Below are 24,447 nucleotides of genomic sequence, written 5' to 3'. Positions count from 1 at the left end.
TAGGATTTTACAGAACCTTCACGGTGTGTGGAGTGACTATTTTTCATTGCATACCTGTTATTTTTGTAATGCAGATGGCTTGAAAAGAATTTATTGCTAGAATTGTGTACTGTACAGTAAACTTATTTTATGAATAAAGTTGACTGAAAACATGGATGTCTTCATGCTTAAAACAGGGTATTGAATCCACAGTGAGCCTTGGCCGTAACATGCAAGAAAAAGAATATGTCTTTGCCATTGACTCAGCTGATCTTTATACTTCAGGGCAGGCAGGCCAAGTGTAGTGCTTTTATTCATGTGGCCATATAGCAAGAGAAAAATCCTCTGTATAGTCTTAACTTTCTCTCGAAAAGCAAGCAGTCTCTTCTACACAAGCAGTTATCCACCTTTCAAATGAACCACTGGCAGTGTTTACTAAGAATTCCACTGGCTTTGATTTTTGGATCAAAACATTGGTGCAGACAAGATATAACAGCTGAGGGTTTTTCTTGAAGATTAAAAAAACCCACTTTGGCACAGTTCAGACTCCAGCTTCTCTGTCATTTAAATGAGAACATGAGTGGATTACATTCATAAGATGACAACATCATGTTTTCTCCACTTCCCCATGATTTCTCTGAAGAGAATCTTGTTTTCAGTATCACAGATTTGGTGTTTAAAAACAGGTAATAAATGTCATGCTAAATCATAAATACACGTAGTAGCTATTTTGCTGAGCTAAAACCAAAGGGCAGCTTGAAAATAAACTGGGCTGCTTCTTACAAGTAAAAAACTTAAAAAGCTAAAGCTATTTCAAACAAGAGCATTGGAGTAGAAGATTAGGTTCAAATACAGAACTGATGGCCCTGCTTTCGTACACAATTATGTTTACTAGGATCCCTTTGTAGATACCAAGGTGCGAGTTACATTGGCTTCAAAAGTTTTCATGTTATTTTGCAAACATTAAGCATTAAAAGCACTTTTTCGATTAAGACTTTCTAAAGCTCCTGTTTGAGTGTAAAACATGCACTTTTTCTCTCTGGAGACACTGATATCCAAGTGTCTCATGCTGATAGGCAGTTAAATTGGCTGACAGAACAACTGTGCTGGTCACAGTATGACAGGTTGCGTGCAATGACAGTGGAAGAATGAGACGGGAGAACTACGGAAATGATTAAGTCAGAAGTGAAGTTATGTGGTGGAGGAGTCAATTTTAACATGACACCTTTACCAACCTTTTTGACACCATGCTGTCGGCAACACTTAAGCTCTGGAAGCAGCATCTGCCATGAGAGACCAAAAGAAGAAAACGCAAGAGCCCAGCTGTAGGTGCTGGGAAGCTGCCAGCCCTCTGCACAACTGTTACAGGAGCAGTGGCTCAGAAGGAAGCCATTTAACACAGTGTGCAAACAAAACCACCTCATTGCTGTCCTAGAAAGATCCGCATGCTCTCCCACGCATATTGATCCCCAAACCAGCACCAAGGAACCAGCGCCTGTTATGACTGTTTAAAGTGGTCAGGTAGGTTCTCTATGATGTCAACAGAAGACCTCTTGCTAAACTTACCTTTCCAGAACCCCATGGTGTGCAGGGAGAACCACACGTGGCACACAGCTGTTTGACACCACATGCACATACCTGCTAAAGGTGTAGGTGACTCAGCCTCACCTTTTTGTGATGCAGTTGATTTTCACGCCGATGACAGTAGAACAGACTAAACAAAACTGCTCAGCTTCCACATGCTAAAGTGTGCTGCAAAATAAAACATGCTCTGTTTCAGTGACTGTATGAGAAAAGATACTGATGCTCCTGCTGCCTGCCAGCACCTTCCCTCCCTAGGCTTGCTCTGATGCAGCCGTGTGCCTGTTGGAGCCAGTGTGGTCGCAGCTTTGTATTAGAGAACATCATGGAATCACAGGCTGGTTCAGGTCAGAAGGGACCTTAAAGACAATCTAGTTCCAACCTCCCTGCCATGGGCAGGGACACTTCCCACTAGACCAATAACCTCATTACTTCCCAAGTTTAGAAAAAGACTTCATCTGACATTTAGAAGGAGAAAACCTTAAACAGCTGCTCAACGTGGAAGGAAACATTTCCCAGTTCCAGTCTTGAGAAAAGTACATGCTGGCAACACTCCTCAGACACAAGCTAGAGAACAGTGGCACAAGGGAGACAAGCAGCACTCCAGCTGCAGTTCCTGTCTGTTGCCCAAAGGTGAAGCTTCACCTTTTCCTAAAGAACAGCAGAATGAATTGTTTCCATATGGCATTGCAAACCTTAAAAAACATATTTGAGGACAGCTATTTCAGCAGTGAAAAGCATTACATAGATTTTCAGCAGTTGAGTTGTTGGAAGCCTGAACAACACAGCACATGAATTGGTGCAGGGTGACCAGTGTCTTCGTTCTTCCAATACTACACTCAGGAACATAGTAAACAACTCCAGTGAATCACCATCTGCAGCTCATTAAATTACTGGCTGGGCAAACAGCACCTGCCTCCTACGATATACTCCAGCCGTGGTTCTTTCTGCTTCCTGCATATGGCTTTCCCCCAAAGCATTCAGTATCGAGAGGTTAATCCAGCTTGTTTTGAGCTCATCAGACAACAATCTATCGTTACACCAGAAGGCTCTAAAGAAATGCAGAAAAACGCAAGGAGTGCTTTTCCTGACAAGACAGGCTTGTGAAAAGCCAGTTCTGAAGCAGGCCGGCAAGTTGTACACAGCCACTCCCTCTCACCCCCAGAATGAGCTGATTTATTGCTGTGTTGTGAAGTTGCCCTCCCCCAGCATGCATAGAAGGCTAAAGCCTTGCACACGCCAACAGGAGACAGCTGTCTGCCTACAGACAAAGTCTGGTATAAACAAGCTTCTGGTTGAACAAGCAGAAAAGGTATTGGAGCTCTCATTTCTAGAGAAAAATAAAGCACCAAAGATGTGGGATGGGACAACCAAACCAAGTGAATATCAACTACAATTCAAATGAATAGGCAGGGATATATCCATGCACCTCAGCCACCGAGTCAGAACGCAGACCTGGCGCTTACAATGCTTGTCTTCCATAGGGTATTTACATACTGGAAGCTCCATGCTTCCCATTCTGACTGTTCACTGGCTAAACCAACCAGAAATCAAGGTTGTAATAAAGCCCCCCACAAGTCCCACCACAAAGATCACATGCAAACCTACATCACGCTGCTGCCAGCTCTTAAGGAAGAGAGATTGAAAGCTCCAAGGCTTAGTGAAAAATGCACATGTTGATTTTTCAGTTTTCAAATAAAGGAGGACAAGGACAAGGCAAGGACAACGCCAGCATGAAAGCTGAAGAGCCTTGCAGGGGTGAGAAGCGTGAGTGAAAACACACAGAATGCAGGTGGTGGGAAGGCTGTTTTCACACATGTTCCAGGTTGGAGCAGTGGACAGATACAGAGGGGAACACAGAAATCCTTGAAGCTTCATTTATCTCTTTTACTATTGCAAAGAAAAGCAAAGGCTGGGAAAGAGTAAGCTGGCACTAGTTCAGGGAAACAGGAAGATGTCATGGGTGAGCAATAGCTACAAGATCTTCAGTGCTGAAGGATGATTTTGGGGGCTTAACCCAGCCTGTCGCCTTGACACAACAAGCCAGAACATACACCTCACACTTCAGGGTTAGGAGCAGAAGTGTGCTGAGACAGTCCTCTAGAAATTAAAGAAATAAATACACCCTCCTGAAGAGTTACTGACGTTTGTGACATTTAGTAACAGGATTTTGGTCCTCAAGCAGTTTTAAACTGAACCTTGCTTTATCCTCCTTTTAGTTTTCCAGTTGCTTGGGACAGTTTCATACAGTTTTGGCAACGGCAAAATGCCTCAGACACAGGAAAACAAGACCAGCTTGAAATCAAGGCACTGGGCAAGCTAGGCCGTGCTGCAGTCTCTCTGGCAGCAATACCAAAACTATGGCAGACAGTTACTGTACTTGACAGGACTGAGTTTGGGTTTCAGACTAGCACCCCACAAAGTTTGCATTCTGCTCAGGTTTCCCCAAGCCAGGCTTGCAGCCCCAAGTGGCAATGGTGTTAAGCCAACACAACATTTTACTCAGAAGCCTCTATCACAGAGTTTTATATAACACCCAGCAGTTGGGCCCCCAAAATGGTTTGAGTTCTTTATAACCTGACACATGCAACATTCCTACCAACCAGTTAAGAAGATCTAATGACAACTACTAATACCTTTTCTTCTTACCAAGCATTAGCAGAGTAGACTGTTGGACTGGGAGCTCTACATCACGCTGTTCCTCCCCATAAGGAAAGCCACTTGCACAGGACACAACCGCCGAGATGACAAAGGAACATTTATTTTACGGGCCCCCTTCTATAATTTCCCATAACCTGCTCCCAAATCAGTTTGTCTTCCTCTTCACCAAAGTACATCCACGGAAAGCCTGAGCTGTTTCTACTTTCAGTCATACTTTCTGACCATTTGGAGAAGCAGGCAGGCAAGCTGCCTGACATTTGTAGCGCTCCATGAAGCGGTAGTCAGGTTAGGTTTGTGGTTTTAAAGTGAGGAAGTAGAGACAAGAACAAAGGAAGATCTGTTTGTTTGAGAAGATCGGTGTCCTAGAGTTCACTTGTGCCATAGCTTGTTTAACCGCTAGGAGAAATCAGCATAGGTGTGAGAGCAAAGGGAGGGGGAAAAGGGCTTCTCCTGCAGATTTGGAGCAGGACCGAAACACATGCAGATCTAGGAAAGCTCAACAAGGAGCTAAGACAAATACCACAATGTGATCATTGCACATTACTACAATGCACCAAAGACTGCAGAAGACTCATTGAAGTAAGTGTGCTGGAATCATCTTGGCAGAAGAATTCTCTACAGCAGCAGAAAATAGCCCAGAGCATAGTCCAGAAAGCTTCAGTTTACAGGAAGCTTCAAACCACTGCCTAGAAGGACACAGAGTACCCAGGAGCAGTAGATAGTATTATTTTAAGCTAGCAAAATTGCAAAGTAACTGTGCAAAATTTAGCACACCTAACACAGCAAGGCAGTAAATGCTTCCCATGAGAGACTTGGCACTCCAAAGAGAGGCATAGCAGGGTAGGATCCAGTTTTCATTTTGCAACTGCCTCAGAGGGTACATAAAGAGCAACTTGAAAATTATCCCTTCAAAACCCCAGTGGATCAGTTTGTGTATTCTGATTATTACCACTGTTACCTACTATGGCATACAGAATATGGAAGAAAATTCCCATACTGTCTCTGAGCAGTCTAAGAGAAAGCAAATCTCTGAGTCAGGATTTTAGAGAGAGTCCAAAGCCCCCTTCTGCCGTAGACTTCCTACATGATCTTGCAGACTAGTTTCCAGTCAAGAAGTGGATGACCACCATTCCTTTGTTCCCTAGAACCTCCTCTGACAAAGCTGTAAGAAAAAGCCTCTTTGGACGATGCACTTCCTCACTAGCTTCGCACAGAACATAACCCCTCTCCAGCCTCTAGGTGTCACTGCAACTACATTAAGTCCTTATAACAGGTCAGCTAAGGTTCCTCCCTCCCCTACCCCCCCATCCCTTGAGACCAAGAAGTTTTTCCAAAACAAACTATCCCTACAATACCCAAGACAGAACCTAAGTTGTAAAAGCATCTTTGAATTCAAAGAGACCCCATTAGTACCAATATTCTTTCAAAAGACATCTTTATTATAAAAGATATAGAAAATTAAACTTGTTTCTTGCACAATATTAATCACAGCAGTTATAAAAAGACCAAGGTAAACATGTTTAAGAGCATTTGTATACCAAATAAGTGTTTGTTATTTGCCATCAAATACAGCAAAGACATGCTTGGTGTCAGTGCAGCAAGGGCAGTCAGCAAGCATCAGTCTGCCAGAGGCTAGGGAAAGAGCCCTCACGGGCCACAACAGCACAGCAAAGCAAGACACAAACGGCAGGATCTCCGCCTTGCTCTACTGTTTGAGGCAGATGTTCTAGCTCCAAGCAATCATGGGATTTGTCTCTCTACACATCAGATGCGCTCAGTCACCTCTTACTATGCCATTAAGCTTTCATTCCTTAAATGAAAAGCGCAGGTAAGTAGAGTCATTTTAAAGCCATTAATTCCTTCCTATTGCCAGGGTGCCTTAACTTCCACCTAAGTTCCCAAATAAAGCTCTTTTTCCAGTTTCCTTACATACTTATACCAAGAATTTAAAGTGATGGCCAAGAACCTGAGTTGCCACCATGAGGGTATTCATTCATGAGGGTATTCATTCAGGTAGAACAGCCATCCACCTTCAGACAGAAAGGACCATGAACTTTGCTGCTCACACTAGAAGTACAAAGATAGAAGGAAGAAGAGATATCTTAACCTATACCAAGGTACAGGACACAAGACTTCAACCAACCATCACTTAATGCATGACAGATCACCACGTAAACAGTGACCATGAAGACCAGGATTTGGTATGGTGGGCAAAGGCAGGTAAAACCAAGGACAGCCTCAGGACTGCTTGTGCATTTATGTGAGCCAAAACCACAATGCTCCAGTCTGCATTTTGAATATGGCTGTTTGGTTTGGTTTTAAGGAAGTCAGTAAAACCACCACACAATATCACAACCATCCACCCTTATCCAGTTTTATACTACATTCCACTTCGGACAGATGCAATCCAAAATGGTAAGGAACACAGTCAGTATGGATCCTGGTCAGGATTTTGCTAGCTGGATGCTGGTTTTCATCCCTTAACAGCAGAATTAAAAGATATACTGATTAAAAATAAAAATAGTGTTTCAATCAATTCCAGGGGAAAAAACCCAAACCAGAACTGCTGTTGGCTACAAAGAGCTTATTTAGCTTTTCCTTTTATGACAGCACCATCAAAAAAAGAAAATATACCAGAGCAGAAAAAAGACAAAAGCTATTCAGAAAGCAAACAAGGAGGCAAACCTCTTGCGTCCTCTTAACAGTCATCTCTACACAGATGACCAGCTTCCTACAGAACCAGCTGAAAGAAAGTCTTCTTGTCTCAGATCAGGTCCACTTCCTGAGCCCCAGTGTGCACATTTACAACAGTTAATTCAGTGCAGTTTAAATTCAAGTCACTCAGTTTAGCTTGCAAAGTACAGTAACACTTCTTGGAAACAACTGTGTTTGCAGCCACACATTCTGTACCTATATTAGGTGGTGATACTTCAGTCCCTGCTAGAAGAACTTCTGTGTACAGTCCTCATCTTTCATGCCTCGCAATTTGAGAGACTGTCCACTTTAAGGAGCCAGTTAGGAAGTATTTCAGCAGTGGTTTTCCACACTGTAAGATAAGAACCAGAACTCTACCGGTTGCTTTCTAAGAGTTGTTTTGTATTTCCCATACCTAAACATCAAACTAGATCACCACAGGATAAATACCTGTACTTGACCATTAGTACAAGATTCTGCAGCTAGACATACACGTTATAGCAGGCTGAGTGGGCCATGGAGGAAAAAGTCACAAAACAGCATGTAGTGTACCGATAGATAACTTTTCTTCCAGGTTGGGCAAATACGATCATCATTAAATTAAGCAGGGCAAACTGGCAGTGGTAATCCTGCATCACTGCCTGGTTTGCTGATGATCACTCATGTTGCCATTTCTAGATTCTTCCTCTACTCCCACTAGTTATTTGGCAGGTTACAGAAGCAAAGGAGTTCTCTCCCCAGCTGGCTGCTCTTTCTGAAAAAACTCTTTGATATGCAGCAGCTTGTTATGGATCCTCTCTCTCAGGGGAGGGATATGATGGCTAGGGTCTAAGACATTCGTGCTTCTGCGTTCCCTTTCCCGCTTCCAGGCAAGATAGGGGTGTGGTGGGAAGGGCACTTCACTTCTCTCTCGGCGAAGCTGCACAGTTATTCCGCTGAGGGCCAGCATTGTCCACACTGAGAGGATAATGAAGTCTGAAAAAGAGAAACAAAACAGATTCCTGTATCAAAGCAGAAAACTCCTTCCTTTCCCAATCACAAACACTGAACAAATTTAGTGACAGAATGAAGTATTGTCTCTGCAGCCTCGCATGCTTAGAGTTAACTCCATGCAAAGGGGATCACACATGGAGCAAGATGTGCCTATTCAGTCACCACATTAGGCCTTTTGTCTGCCCATCCCACAAACTCACCAGCAAGGTCCAAGCCCAAGAAGCACCTTTCGCAAGGGCCTCTGTCACATAACACCTGCTGGAAGGTTGTGGCCTTGGAGTGTATTCGAGTATTTCTTTTGCAGGACTAGATTTTATCATTAGGGAGTTAAACCTTATACTGTACTTATTTTGTTCTTCTCTTATTCCTTCCTATCCTCAATTATCGTTTACAATAGAACCACAGAGGCAGTGGTTTTTCTTTAAAAAAAGTTTTCAGAGCTGTACTCACCATTTGTTTGAAAAGGCACATTGGTGTAAGCTCTGCTGAAGTAATCATTGAGGACCTTTCTGAGCAGGTCTAAGGTGATGTAAGCGAGGCTTGTGTAGACGTAACAAGCAATAGCTAAGATCACTGCATAAGAGCCTACTATTCCAGAGGCCAGTATGTTCAGCTAGAGGGGAAGAAAAAACACAGCTTCAGGAGACTGATAAACACTCTTTAGTCCCCCACCTCATTAAGGCAGTAACTGGTACCATTTTTTCTACTGGAAGCTGGCTGCACACACCTGTTCAACAGACATCCTTTTAAGACAGCAGAAGTCGACTAAATGCTAGCATTAGCAGATGTTATATGCAACACTGCAGAGAGTAATTCCTTTGATTACGGACCACTTAGCACAAGTAGGGCTGAAAAGAAACTCCCCAGAGCTGGTCCTGTGCTGACTTCATGAAGCTGTATTAAGTTTTCTATCCATATCTTGCAGGACTACATTTTGCATTAATAAGTCTGACAGCCTCCCTCCCTTTAAGGTGACAGTGCAGATTACTTACAATTCTTGGACAGCCAACAAAAAGCACTGGAATCAGCAAGGCTACAGAAGAAAAGGTCACCCAGAATACCACATTGTCACGGAAGACCCTGTAGTCTCCTGCAAAGACATCACATTCCACATGTAATTTACTAGTTAGCAAAAAACTTCCTTTTGTGCAAGTGGTTGGGGTGAGCTCTCCCCTCCCCCAACAGCCCAAATTTTGTACAATCAAAAATATCCAGAGTAGTGTTGAACAGCTCACCTTTTGAGCTCAAGTGAAGAAGTTGTTTAAGGTGCACTGTAACAGTTACTCAAAACAAGAACAGAAAAAGACTACTCTAGTTGAGTATAGGCCCTGTACCCTCAGTTTGGACAGCAGACCATGTCCATGAAACAAAGATTTTTTTTTTTTTTATGAGGTGTATGTTACTCATCTGGTAAGAATAAAAAGTGCCAGAGTATTTCTGCCCAATAAGAAGCCATTTTGTTAATTAAAGCCATATAGGTTTAGGATATGAAAAGTTGCATCTATGTATATTTTACTCTAGTATGGTGCAAGTGCAGCCATGACAACAACACAGTGCAACAAATTCTTTTTGATTTAGGAAGAGTAATGAAGTCACTCAAACACTACTTTGCTCTCTCTGCTTTCTAAGGCCTAACCTTTTCTAAACTGACCCCCAGCTGACCCCACTGTTTTGCTTTAATGAAGACCAACCAGGGACTGCACAGATTATCACAGAATTGAGGCTTAAGTCAAACACAAATGACTAAAGAAAAACAGTCCCGCTGAGGGATCTTAAGTAGAAGACTACTGATGTTTAAAATGGACAAAGTGTGGCTGATGCTGTGGTGCCCCCCGAGGGATTTCAGCTCAGCAGCCTCACTTGCTTTTAAGCAATTAGGCTATTGTCCTCTCAAAGTCATTCTGAAGACCTTAACATTGTCAATCCAGCTGCAAATACAGATTTGACTCCTAGAGTGCAATGGTCCCAGAGCCTTGCACTGTAGTATGGTGAAAGGTAACAGCAAGAGTTCCTAAATCCATACTGCCTTTACATCTGAAGCCTCTAAGTTAAGACTGCAGATTTTCTAATGTGACTTGCTCTGGATAGGAAATAGACAGCAAGTGCATGCTTGGAACAGAGCTGGTGGCACTGACTGCTGCGATGGCATACAGCTTATGTAGAAAGGGCCTCAGCAAGTTCTCCACAGAATAAGCAGTTTCCTTTCCCCACTAGTGCAGATTCTGTAAGTAGTTTTAATTACAGCACACCTGAACAAAGGCTTCAGGTATGTCACTATTCCTTCCATCACTGGAAAGGGAAAGTTAAACATCATACTAAGATAAACCAGAGCAGCACTCATTTTAGAGGCTTGCAATGTCCCTGTAATACAGCAGGAATACATCACTCCATAGCCAGACTTTGCAGCAGAGTATTTCAGTGCATACCTAGTGGGGTAAAGAAGACGGTTGATGAAAAGAGAAATCCCAGCACAAGTCCAATAATAAGCATGCAGAGTATGATCGAGCCAAATCTCCACCAGCTCACGACCAAGAGGAGCCCTCCAACAATTCCAGCTACTGCTGTCAAAATAAGACGCACTGAAAAACAAAAGGGGAAATTCCAAAACTCTGAAAACTCGTTATTGCAATACTGTATCCAGCAGCTTTACTTATATTTTTTATTGTTACCTAATGAAAACTTTCTGAATACAGCCAAGAGTATCAGTATTTGCCTTATGCATATTCCACTTAGACTCCAGTCTGCAATTGAGAATGGACCACTGGAAGAGCAGTAAAGGGCTGGAATAAAAGGCTTGCTACTATCTGCATTATTAGTACCTTCAATTCTCAGGGCAGTTAAGGTTGCAACTGCTAAGGCACATGTATCAAAAAGGTAACTATGAGGCAGGACACAGACAAAAAGAACTAATTGTTGCTGATCTATAAAGCCGGGTACAACCCTTCTACTTGTTTTACAGATGAAATCTGTATTTGATCAGAAACTGAGGCCCACCCATTATAAAAAAAAAAAAGTAGAAAGGAAGTGTGTTGCAAATTTCCAGGATTTCTAAAAACCTGGATCTTCCTTGGCTAGATACTGAAATTTGTCTTTTACAGTTGCAGCTATATTAATTAATTCTGCTGTTGGAAGCAAAAGTTACTCTGTTGCACATTCAGCTATTATGGTAATCACAGCTCAGTTCAAGTACTCAGACACCACTCTGCTATCCTTCCTAAGGCTAGCCAACAACAAGCACAACTGAGATTTTACTTAAGAGATTCATAATACTACTTTTGGAAGGGTATCGGGTATCCTAAAACATCTACTCACCATCATAACCAAGGCCAGTTACTCTTGTGATGAATACAAAGAAGAAGAAGGCTGTGAATATGAAGCCCATGAAGAATAAGTCTAGAGAAGAAGGAAAAAGACTTAGGATACTGTCATAATACTTCATACCAAACCCACTTCAGTACATCTTCAAATATCTTGGAAGTTACAACAGGGAAGGAACATATCAGTTCCTTTTGTGCTTCCCAGACACTGACAGCCAGACAACACTTTGATCTGGAAAGCAGTGTCCTCAAGCTCTTCAGTCAAAAATTATGTATTTATATCTATGTTGCCCAGCATTCACCTTAATTCCACATTTCTGTTCCCTGCGTAACAGGAACTTCTTGCTCATCTGTGCTTAAAAGACCTGATCCTGTAAAAGCCAAGCAGTGGACCTAATTGACATGTAATAACTATCAATGGAATCTTAGTAATAACACCACCATTCTAAGTTACAGCAAAAATCAGTTATGAAATTCCAATCAGACTTCTGAAAAGAGGAAAAAACAAGTATTCAGTACCTGTTTTCCAGAACCTGTGTCCAAAAAAGCAAGTGAAAAGACCAAGAACAGCAAAAGTAGTAAAGAATACTTTGGTAGAGAGTTTACCTAAAAGGAGAAAGAAAGGGTTACTAGAGCATCCTACCTGGTAGTCCCCACAGTGAGACTAAGGTATGGTCAGTTTGCTGTAACTGACAGCTTTGTATCTGCAAGTCCTTCAGACACACCATGTGAGCAGATCTGTAATGGCTGAACTACCAGTTATCTTGACTGGATCTCCAACAGAATATTGAAGTAGTTCTAAACTACTTTACCCTTATTCAGAAGATTGACATATCTGTAACAATTAGTTAAGTAGCTCTAACTTGCTGATTAAGATACAGATACAGCTTTACCTGAAAATTATCTGCTCAGCTTAAAAAAAAATAAAATAAAGGTACATCCAATCACCTTAAAAAATCAGTGCCACAGGAGTAGTGACCCAGGCAGCAGCTCTAGTCTTTATCACTGCAGCCTTCAACATGATCCCCACTTAATATATTTTTCATGCAAGAGAAAGGACCATGATCACCCTAGCACAACTCACCTGTCTCCTAGGTGAAATTCTTAATATTACTTAAACTATTTGAAAAAATAAACCATATTTTCCTAGTTCTCCAAATTACATAAGAGAGGTTTAGCCTAGATAATCTCATGTCGTCATAAGACAGTTGCGTATTACAGTGTATAAGGAAGTAAACATGAAAGCACATCTTTCTTTATGCACCATATTCTACCCATATATTTAGCCCTACTGTAGTCATAATGGGAATGGCAGCTTTACTCTTTTTCTGCTCAGATTCTATCATTATATAAGCTTGTACAAAGTAGCATGACTTTGGGGTCATTCCACTATTGCTGATATTATTTTTATGTTTATTTTAGGTGACCACCTCCTTTCAAAATATTTGTAGGTTACTGATTCCTGATAGCACTAGCACAGTTAAACAGAAAATAAATATCAGACTGGATCCTAATCTAGTTCATATTTTATTAGCCTAGTTTTACATACAGAATCTGTAGTCCTACAAATCATTTAACATTATGTATCCGGTTCAGATGGAAAAAGCTAGACTAGCGCTAAAGAACTGAAAGTTATATATTGTCAAGCCACAATATTAAACCTCCATTAAGTTAAACCTTCAATTGCTAATGCTCTTCTTACTCTTATTTCATCATCCTAGAATTTCTCCTCAATCAACAAGTAAACTCCATCATAAAGTAACAAAATATATCCAGTGTAAAACAAAATGCTTCTTCACACATTTAAAAAAATAATCTCAAAAAGGACCATTCAGCATTTTGGAGCACAATAAGCCTGAGACGAGTTGGCAAGGATATACAAATCCCAACTTACTAAGAGAAGAGCAGCTATCCACTAGGTCAGCAAAGCTGCAGGCATATGTATGCACAGGTATGTATGCAGCAGAAGTATTCCAAAGAGGATCCCATACTATGACGTTGTAGATCACACCTTGTCCAGGAAGTGAGGAAAAGTAGATATTGGTCTTGTCATCAGTTGTTAGTGTAAGCATCTGGAACAGTAAAGCATATTTTTAATTGCAATGAACTGCTTGTCACTGTTACCGATAGCATGTTGATGTGTTCATACAGCTGAGGCAATACTCAGCAGCTCAAGGAAGACTATCTCTCCAAGAACTCCAGGCAAGAGTTCTCCTATTCTGAACCCCCTCAATTAAATTGAAGCATTAAAGGCCCACAGGACTGACTGCATTTCTTCCAGCATTACTACAGTTTCTTATGGGGGACAAGACTCTCCCACTCATATGTTTTGCTCCTCCCTATTTGAGGACACAGCTTGGGTTCCCTGCCAGTCTACTAACTCAGGTGTCATGGTTTAAACCCAGTCAGGTATTCGTTCGCTCACTTCCCCCCCTTTCTTGCCCTCCCCCTGCTCCCGGAGGGACGGAGAGGAGAATCGAAAAGAATGCAACTCCCACGGGTTGAGATAAGAACAGTTTAGTAACCAAGGTATAACACAAATCACTACTGCTACCACCAATGATAATAATGATAAAGGAAATAACAAGGGAAGAGAATACAACACCTCACCACCCACTGACCGATAACTCGCCCCCCAAGCCCGACCAAGCTCCGACCGATACCTCCTCCAACCCTGCAGTCTCCCAGCCCTTCTGGCTAACTCCCAGTTACATCCTGGGCATGACGTGCTGTGGTATGGAATACCTCTTTGGTCAGTTTGGGTCAGGTGTCCTGTCTCTGCTTCCTCCCAGCTTCCCCTCCCCCCTGGCAGAGCATGAGGCTCACAAAGTCCTTGGCCAAACCAAAACATCTCTATCAGCTCTGTTCCCGAGCTGAAAGTCAAAACACTGCACTACACCAGCTACCAAGAAGGAGAAAAATGACTGCTACTGCTGAACCCAGGACACCAGGTCTGGCCTCAGAAGCTCGCCAGGCTGCTGTTCTACTCACTAGCAAAACCAGGCAGGTCATCACCACTGAGTCCCTGCTCCATCCCTTCCAATCTCTTTGCTGGAGAGCAGGTAAACATGTAGTAAGTGTTTGCTCTCACGTATCAGATCTCTTTATGCCACTCCAAATGGCACTCATCTGTATTCCAGTTTCACTCTATTCTCCACCCCTGTTCTCTTCATTGCATTGCCTGCTCAACCCTCAACATCTGAGGATGCCAGACACCAGCGTCTATCAGGCACCACAGGAGATTACCCGTCTTTGTCAGAATTGGCTCTACTCCTGGATTTACAGGCACTCAGTAGCAGTACAGCTATAGGCAAGCTGGCTTTTAACATCACTGAAAGAGCACTGTGACTAAAGCAGTATACAGCAAGCAAGAAGACACTCCCATAAAAGCTGGTTTCATTGAGAAAAGGGTGTAAGACATAGAAACATCTCAGACTAGTCAAATGATGTCTACCTAATAGAGTCCATTGCAAGATGTCTCAATTCTGCCACACTTGGGGCTCTGCTAACTATCCACCTCTATGTCGAAAGAGTGGTTGCCATTTTGCATGCAAGACTCGCTGTATATTTCCTAGCCAGAAGTCCCAGATACAAGTAAGAAGCCTGAAGCATCAGCAGCTTGTTTATGTCACCACTTAAGGAACAGAAGCACAGGGGAGAAGAAAACATGAAGTAGTGCCACTGCCACATGCTTGTAACACCAGTGCTTCAGACTTACTTTAACGCCATTGGCTTTGATACTTCGCACCTCGGACATCTTCCGTATGTGGCTCATGAGTACCATCTCAGAAAGATCATTCTCTGGTAAGAAATACTGGTAGACATCATAGTGCAGCCGCCATCTGGAGTTCTGACCAGTCCCTGAATCACAGGATGGTGGGTTTGCTCCTCTGCAATTAAAGAGATCAGCTACATGCCCATCACAAGCCCCCAGATCTTAAGATTAGTCTTCAGAAGTTACCTGGCTGAGATGGCAGCATGTCTTCTACTCTTTAGAAGTTCACACTAGCAGCTAATTCAAAGTCAGACTGTAAATGCTTGCAAGCACAGACTACAGCAGTGTTATGCAGAAGCACTCTGATAGAGGTACTGTCTACGCTGGTACCTGCCTTTACATGTACAGAGGCTTCCTAAAGTTGTCATAAGGAACCAGCACAAGAGTCCCAAGAGGTGACAACAATCAAAGATCACAACATCACTGTTTGGTTTTCCATGCATATTAAATATACAAACAGCTCTGAACACAGCTTTCCCATTCCCTGCCTATCACCTGAGACACCAGGCACCATTCAGGAAAAAATGCTTTATAACTTGAAGTCAAAATGTTAGACAAAACTCTAGGTCATTATCAGGCCTCAGTACCAGTAAAGGAATGAAACTGGCTAGAATACGCAATTGCTTCTTAAACAGATTAAGTCATAATGAGGAATGGGAAGATCCAGTATTTGCTGACTGCTTGCATATCTGAAGTTGAATAGTCATTTCCACAAGATGCAGCTCTCAACTATCTCTTTCATGTATTATCTCTCCTCCTCCTCATTTACCTCTCAGTTTGTTGCAGCAAACAAGATTCCTGCCAGCAGCTGGATAGTCAGCCTTTTCAGCAGAATCTTGTTTTATGATCTTGGCCAAATAAGGTCTTGCTCAGTGCACTCAGTTTTTCACACACCTGTTATATCCCAAGTTTGCAGGGGCAAACTTGATGTGTGTATCAACCAATGTATAGTCTAGGTAAATATTTGGATCCACTTCCAAGTCAAACTCTAGATTGCAGCCTCCAGGAATAGGATCTAAAACACAGAAAAGATAACTGTAGTAGTTGTTACTTCCCCCTTAGATGCATGAAAAAATAAAAATTAAAAAATTTAAAGAAAAAGAAAAATAAATCAAAGACCTCAGCAATGGAGGTACTTGCTGGCATAACCTGCTTGCCGAGCACATAAGATTATCAACTTCTAGTCCTGCCAACAGCACAAGTGGCGTCACTGCAGTCTAAGCTAGGTCCTGATGCATACACAACAGTTTTCTATTCTAAGGCTGAAGTCATGACAAGACCATACAGTACTTCCTTATACACAAGTCAATTCTGCAGTGAGTGATACTAAACTTTTTCAGACCATTTCAAAAGAATTTCTGGCATCTCCATCACACATTTGCATCATGTAAAGGTGTTCATTTGAGGTGTTCATTTCACAGTTAGCTTGCAATAAGCAGAGGTGGTATCCCTTACAGAGTAATAAGAACATACCTTTCTCCATATAGGGAATAGAGATAGCTGTGCTGAGCACCTGGCTAGCATCCAGAGACCGAAGGTACCATGTACATACGGTCTGCTGAGGCCGAAGGATGGAAACCAGTCCTTTGTCAACTCCAGTTCCTGAGCTGTTCACAGATGGATTCTGGACAGAAACAAATGCTATAACCAAGCAGTTCTTCTTGAAAAGATTTCTACCACAACCTGACCTATTGTACAGGAGTCACATTCCTGCCACAAACCCACAGGGCATGTATTTCAGTGCCAGTGACCACAGATGAGGCACTCAGTCTTCAGCTAGCTGATAAAAGGAAGATGGAAAAAAGGGAGTGGCCTCTGACACCACACACTGCCTAGCTCAGGCTCAAAAACCCAAGTGATAAATTGGTACTACTAAAGGGTTGATAATCACAGGCAAGTTGTGGAGAAACTAGCTAGTTGAAGTCTACTGCTGCACAGCAATGGACTGAACACTAGAAGTGTAAAGGGACTGGAATATCCCCCACAAAAAGCGAGGTACATTCTGGGAAGTGCAGAAGCCCTTCACTCTCTCCACCAGAATGAAGATGACTGTATGACAGCTGGCTTATTACTAGCCATGCCAGACAAGGCCAGTTCAGCTACTGACCCAATCCCCACCATCACCAACCCTTCTAGAACCAGGGGTCTTGAAAAAAGATGGGGCAGTATCACACTCACACAGCTGAACAAATAACTGACCTGCAGTCAAATCTGTTTTTCAGCATGGAAAATGTGCTTTTGACCAAGAAGGCCACACTCATCTGAGGCAACACTGTAAGGAAGCACTTTGGACCTGGCAGACTTTATGGTCTGGCTTAGCTTCGTATTTCTAGAGGCAGGGCAGTCCTAAGAGCAGTATAGCCATATTTATGCATCGTTGCCCTTGGCTTGGTAAGGTCAACTGCAAGGAAGCTCTGTATTGGCAGCAGAAGATTCTGCCAGTGGTAATCAAAGACTGAAGAGGTGTAACAGTAATGCCTTAACCCTGTAATCCTGGTTATTTCATCAGTACAAAGATGACTGAGCTGGGTGACTTGTATTACAGGTTATCTATCTCCTGAGCTTCCCAGGATACTTCTTGGCACTCAATATATTCTCATTTGGATAAACCTGATAGAGAGCAGGAAACTGGATGGCAGTTGTCAGGTCTCTGTCTACCACCTTCAGCTTAGTCTACATTCTGCTCAAACAAAAGCTAGAGCCTCACAGCACTATAAAAAAATCCCACTATGTTAGATGATTGCATCCCAGTAATGATGGGACAAACTGAGGCTAGTGTATAGCAGTAAGAATGCGTCTATTGTTGGCTAGAAGTAACAGCCTTCATTGGAGCACTATAGACTAATTTTTCCATGTGCCACCAAAGGAGAATCAGATTCAGGACAAAAAGCTGGAGTAACAAGACATCCTATCTGTAGTGGCTAGATCCAAGCCACAAACAACAGACTAATAAACATCCCAAAGCAATCATGTTTAGTGTATGAGGTATCTAACAAATAGTTCTCACAGAATATTATGTACCTTGTTTTTCATTTTACAAGCTAACGGATAGTAGTCAGCAGTCATATGTCAAAAGCACCATTTCCACCAAGAACAAAAAGCCTTGAAAGATTTTCAAGCCAGCTCTGAAATTCCTTTAGCATTTGTCATCCAAAATAGCAGCTATGATATACAAGAAAGGATTTCTGAAGCCAAAATAATACTCTCCAAGAGTCATGCAGGTATTAAGATAGTATTATTTTATATTAGTATTATTTATACAGCTTCAGTTCTATATTCCTACATATACCAAGGCCAACTCCTTTGGTAAAAGAAAAGTAGCACTTAAGAACAGAAGTGACACTTTTACCATACCTTATCAAAGGATATCACCACATTGCTTTGCTGGGCATGTACTTGAAAAATGACAACAGTCACATTGCTTGCAATGTTCCTGATTACAGCTTCCACTGGATTGGTCTGGTTAAGTAGCACATTTCTGAATTTTCCCAAGGACAGCTCAAGAAGACCTGTAGAACAAAAAAAAAAAAACAAAAAAAAAAAGACACTTTTTTGTCCAGAGAGAAGCAATTACTAAGGGAAGTCTGACAGCTTCCAGTAACCCAGTAATTAATCTGATTAATTTTTGCAAGACACAACCAAGACAATTTCTTCTTATGATGAGCATAACCCCATGATCCACCACCATTTTCATTTAAAGAGAACCATGTGACCTAGGACATAAGCCTCTCTGAGAATCAGCTTTGGCTTGTCATTCAAGTCATGCTAGAATGCCTATTTTCTCTACATGCTGGGCTCTTGAGGGACAAGGGATATCAGAGGAAGAAAGAGAAGCAGCTGTATAGAATCCACAAGATTCTCTTGGTGGTGGTTAGCAGGAGACTAGATGTTTATAAAGCACGCACAATGCCTTTCAGGTTTTTTTGCCAAAATTCCTCTGTTTGCATACACTGTAGCCCAGCAAACCTAAAACTTATCAAGCCTAAACACATACACAGCACTTCCTCAATAAAGTTGCCTCTTCCAGTGCAAAGAGTTGATAGGGTTGAGTACTCCAGCAGAAGCAGAGAGTAATCAACAGCACCCTCCTTATACACTGTTGCTGATGATTCAGATCATCCAGGAAAAGAAAAGGATATAGTTATATCATCTGAATCAATAGCCAGTACTCTAACTCCTTTCCAGTTGTCTGTCCTCCCCCTTCCTCCCCCACCTCTTGTCTGCCAAGAACTGGCATCTTTGGCCAGCTTCTTTGCCTGTTGATACGTAGCTAGAAATGAGCTCCTATCCTCATGCCTCCCCCACTCACCTCACAGTGGAGGAAAAAACTAACACTTCTCATCTTGCCAACTTCAGCCTCTACATGCCACCCCAAAAATTCAATCAACACTAGGACAGCACCACCAATAAAACCCCAGCTGAAATATGGGGATCATATGCCATCTAGGAGTTAAAAATATTCTGTTTTTCAGTTCCATCATCTGCAGTTTGTGTTAAGGTAGAAAAAGTTTCTACTCAAAGTTTTCAAACAGTAATTAATGTAAAATTAGAGCTACAAAAAAGCTTTATGCATTCTTCAGAAATAGAGTACCCCTTCAGGTTATCCTCCCCTTCACAAGACCTCTGCTGTCCTTAGATCTTAAGTCTACTAGAAGTGCAACGAGCAGTATGAATACTAAAGAAAAGAATTCAAAAGACAGACTATACATCTATGCACTTAGAAATTTTAATTGAAAGCTTAAAATGCAATAAAATATTTTTCTTTGATCTTTAAGAACTTGAGCACAGTTTCCTGAACCACAGATATTCACATGTAGACATTTTTAAGGAAAAAAAAAAAAACAAAAACAGAAAAGCTGAAACCATATACATCCTCTCTATGCTCTACATCAAGGGCAGCAGGGGAAAAACTGCACTGGTCTGTCTTATTTCTCACTTCCACTCTGTACTTATACCCAGAGGCCTTGAACACGAGAACAGATTCATCAGCAAGACATGCAGCTACTACTGCAACACGATCATGAGACTCTAAATGTCAGAGGCCCTCTGGTAAATTAAAGTATAGTGTTCTACACTGCTTTACTGTTTGCATAACTGCTTCTAAAACAGTGCATGTGATATACATTTTAAACTAAAGTCTGGACAGAACAGAACAGGCTCATAGTGAAGAGCAAGAATGCCCACATCCATCTGACAGGTCTTTTCAGCTTGTTGCTCACAGGCTCCTTGAACTACACTTCTAACCAAACTTGAAAGACGACTAAAAGGAGAGTTCACAAGAACTGCAGAGTAGATTCTAAGAAATTTGCTATAAAAGCAACTGCTACATGGCCATAAACCTTTCCAGCGTTCTCTTTTTCTGTCATTTGAACATCTGCCCTGGAGCACCACTAGTACAGACAAAGAGCTTGGAGAACAACTAATGATTCGTCAGGCCTACCTCCAGTGCAAGTTCTCAGACAGGCATTAGACTACCTGAGCCATACAGAGTTCAGTGTTATCAAAGATGTTCTGGAAGACAGATTCTAAGACCCCCATGAACACATGGTGCCAACCACAGCATGCAAGCTGCTTCTTTGGGCAAGCTTGATCAAACTGAAGGTAGCACATCAAATAGGACTGCAGGTTCAGCAGCACATGCAGCAAAGATAACACCACCACAGAAGTGAAGTAATTGACCTAGTAAGTCTGCAATGGAGCCAGAAAGAAAATCCAAGCATCCCAACTTCTTTTATTGTTTCACTTGCTTCAAGGAGTTAAGGGCTGGAAAACACCTCATCAGATGCCAGGCTATCACCTCTTCCTTGCCTTGCAGGGAGAAGCATGATGGTCACTGCACATCAGAGTAGTTTTGGGTTAGATACAAGACAGGAATCCTCACCATTACAGGGATCATCAACTGAAAACACACTTAAAGGAAGTCAACACTGCTGAAACTAAGCAAGAGCAGAGCAAAGATGGAGTGCTGAGCATGTATTACTTCATATACTAGTAGCAATACAAGAACAGGAACACAGATAATCCAGCATATAAAAGAACTGATGAAAAGAGGTGGGCAGCCCACTCTGCCACTCCTCATATCTTTTCTCCCACATGAAGGGCAAAACCAGTAAAGAGAGCAAAGGAATGAAAACTCTCAGAGTTCCTTTGAGATCAAACCCCCTTATTCATAACTCCAAGTAACAAGGTAGTTGACTTCAGAGACAACATTTATCATCCCTTTGCTGTGACATGCACCTTCCCCAACAAGCAATACCCAGCTTTAACCATTTCCATTCTGCTGATTCAATGCCAAGCTCAGTTCATTTGATGCTTGAAGTCATATTTCCAACTCCAATAGTCAAGTGCCACTCCCCATCACCAATAAACAGTTAACCACACAAGGTCCATGATGACACCTAGCAGTCCAATTTCCATTAAGAAACACAACTGAAGAAATACCACTGCTGCTCATATAGGAAGAGTATTTACCTACAGAGTCATGCTCAATCATTATGCTTGCCTCAGATAAAGAAGTTCTCCATAGTCAGGGGAAACACATTTCTACTCTGTGACAACCAATTGTCAATGGGTATGCAGAATAAGGTTATGTAAGATTTAAGAGGCAAGAACCTTCCAGCATAGGGAGTATGCAAACAAGTAGTCACATGAAGACATTTAATGGAGATGAAATGCAAGCTCAGACTCAAAACTAGTTTGAATAGGGAAAACATGAGTATAGTTACTTAACAGAATAAAGCCAGCAGCCATACTGTATCAGACCTGCAAGGCCACATATATATGGGCACATGGCAGAGTCCTGCTACAAGGTCTCTGTGTCTTTTCACAGTAGTAGAACCCCAAATAAAGACTTTACCGACCCTAAAAGAAACAAGATTTACGTAAGCTTCTAAATTTTAATTGCATGTGAACTGAGACTCATGTTATTAGGACAGTTTGATGCATGAAGTAGATAGGGCCACAGAATTTGTCTTGTTATCAACTGCACCGCTCCCACACCAGAAGACTCTTCATCACGCTAGAAGCCATGAGGTCTACAGTCTCAGAAGAAAGGGAAGAAGCACCAGTCTCACCTGCTTACAGTTTTACTAATCCACTTCGACTATCAGCCAGAGCACACAAGACCTGGCCTCAGTCATATTGCTGGTACTGCTGATTAAGAAGTAATTTGCACATCTGGGCAGTAGAGCATCAAGATGCAAGTGCCCAGCTGACCAATACATACAGGCAGCTAAACAGCTTTGCATGAACCTCTTATTTTAAAATTTTGTCTTTGGATAGACTAAACAGCTAGCACTAATTAAGTTCATCCAGATAAGCTCCCTAAGCTCAATCCCAATTACCCTGTAAATTTGCTTTAGTTTTTCCAACACTGAGCAATCTGGTTTAGATGTAGCAAACAAGGCCAAGTGCATTCCTATTGCATAAATGTGGCGCTCCCTGGAAGGTAACAAACATGATACACAACACTTTTGCACAAATACTAAGTCTGAAGCAGCCCATCAAAACCCCAGAGAGGTAATATAGGCCATCATGCACAGATTTTACTTATCTGCACATTTAAAATGAAGGAGGATCTAGTATTAGGACACAGCAGTGCCCATCCCTGCAAACCACTGGATAACCACAAGACAAGTTCAAATAAGTGAACCATTAAGCAAGTGTCCTCACTTAAAGGGCCTAATAATAGCTGTTCCTACACAAATTACACAGCTTAGTAGCCTTTCAGGAGGAAAATACTTTCACCCTCCACCCTCGAATCTACAAGGAAATACAGCAATAGGCTCCTTCAAGGTAGAGCAGTTAGCTCCATCCCATATTCATTCTGCCTTTTAACATACTGTAACAAACTACAAATAAAGACATGACCCATTTTCAATCAAGTCCAGGAGACAAACTGCTTGTCACCATCTTTTAGCATAAACATTAAGACCCAAGAACACCGAGCCTCCATTCTCAGACTTGCTTGCCACCATCAGCAGCCAAGCCTAAGAGCCTAAGTCCTACAGGAAGCAGGGACCCGGTTCTCCTATAAGATCTTGGGCATGAGACTCTGGGTGGGGGAGAAAGAGAAGTCTTCCACACTCGAGACTGGTTCCAAACACTGTTCTGCAGCTTTGCAAAGTATCCCAAGAGTAGATTTTTTCCTTTTGGTCAATTAAGCTTCATTAAAGGCAAGTTTAAAAATAAAGAAAACTGTAAGACGAGGAGGCTTACATCAGCCCTAACATAAAGGACTGCTTGCTTATCTCTAAGTTATCACTGAAAGGAAACCAATTATTTTTTTCCTTCATTTGAACAGATAAGAATTTAACTAGAAAAAAGTAAGCAACTCCTAAATCTTCACAAGCTAAACTCTTTATAGTACACTTACCTCTGGACACCTATTTTAGTCACATGCAGGTACATGGGAATTGCCAGAAAAGCCCATGTCAAATAAAGTCAAATTACATCGGCATGGACAAAAAGTAATTTTAAGAATCGAGATCCAAATTCTAGGGGCAGGAGGAAGGAGAAAATGCTTATTTCCTTAGTTTTATACTGGCAGTGGTTTCCAGCCCACAATTCACTGGGTGCTAGGACCCAACATGTGGTTTAAAAAATATATAAAAATCCCACTATTAACCATATTCCCTTTCTCATATACATTCATGAGTAAAGAATGCCACCTTGTTTCTTTAACAGAAACACAGCGCTACACCGGACTCATCAGCCTGTACCGTATCTCTGCAACGGCCCAGGTCCCTGTATATCCATGTAAGAGCTAAAGTAATGGTGCTCGTACCGATTAAGGTAGGAAAAAAAGAGGGGTAATGTCCCCGTACCCGCAAAGATGACGATAAGAATGAATATAACGAACTCTCTCCAGCTCTCCAGACAGCTGCGTCGTCGCTTTGATCTTCTCTCCCTCAACCCTCCAGACAGCTGCAGGTCGACCCACTACCGCCTGCAACACCCCTCAGAAGACTCTACAGACCCTTCTTCACAACAACCCCTTTCTCCTCCATCCCGCTAGACCTCCACTCGCCGCAAAAACTCACTCTCCCCGCTCGAACCCGCGCTCCGCCAGCCCTTCGGCCGCTTAATGGCCGCCACGGCCCGCCCCCCCCCCACGCCGCGCTTACCTGAGGCATCACCATAGCGGAAGACCCCCAGGAGCCCATAGAGCACCACGGAGCAAAAAGGGAGCCTCATGGCGCTGAGAAAGGAACGGGAGAGTGGGGTGTGAGCCAGCCCAGACGGTTAGGAGGGGCTTGAGCCGGGCAGGCCCTGAGAGGCGGCGCAGCGCAAACGCCGGCTCAGCACCGCCCCACAGGACCCACCCGGCGGAGGCCATTCCCATCACCCTCTCACCCACCTCAGCGCTGAGGTAACGACCCCAGCTGCCGTCCTCGGCGGCTCTTACCCTCCCAAGCCGCGTCCGCCGGCTGTGTGTACTTGTAAGCG

The 24,447-nt window shown here is 42.5% G+C and overlaps 1 protein-coding gene across 1 annotated transcript; it reads right to left on the bottom strand.

The window, feature by feature from the left end:
• Positions 1-5,639: 5,639 nt before the first annotated feature.
• TM7SF3 (transmembrane 7 superfamily member 3) lies at positions 5,640-24,341 on the bottom strand. The gene is made up of 12 exons (XM_061472133.1): positions 24,126-24,341; positions 18,355-18,509; positions 16,474-16,624; positions 15,895-16,015; positions 14,944-15,115; positions 13,120-13,297; positions 11,745-11,831; positions 11,221-11,301; positions 10,335-10,487; positions 8,901-8,998; positions 8,359-8,521; positions 5,640-7,890 (listed from the first exon to the last, which is right to left on the bottom strand). Exons 1-12 carry the CDS (start codon positions 24,193-24,195, stop codon positions 7,628-7,630), a joined length of 1,692 nt encoding a protein of 563 aa, XP_061328117.1. The 5' UTR covers positions 24,196-24,341; the 3' UTR covers positions 5,640-7,627.
• Positions 24,342-24,447: the final 106 nt, after the last annotated feature.

Source organism: Pezoporus flaviventris, unplaced genomic scaffold (genome assembly GCF_033815535.1).
Source record: "Pezoporus flaviventris isolate CSIRO_AGI_PZ_B2104156 unplaced genomic scaffold, CSIRO_AGI_Pfla_v1 ptg000070l, whole genome shotgun sequence".
NCBI classification, from domain to species: domain Eukaryota; kingdom Metazoa; phylum Chordata; class Aves; order Psittaciformes; family Psittacidae; genus Pezoporus; species Pezoporus flaviventris.
This window is presented reverse-complemented; position numbering and strand designations above follow the sequence as displayed.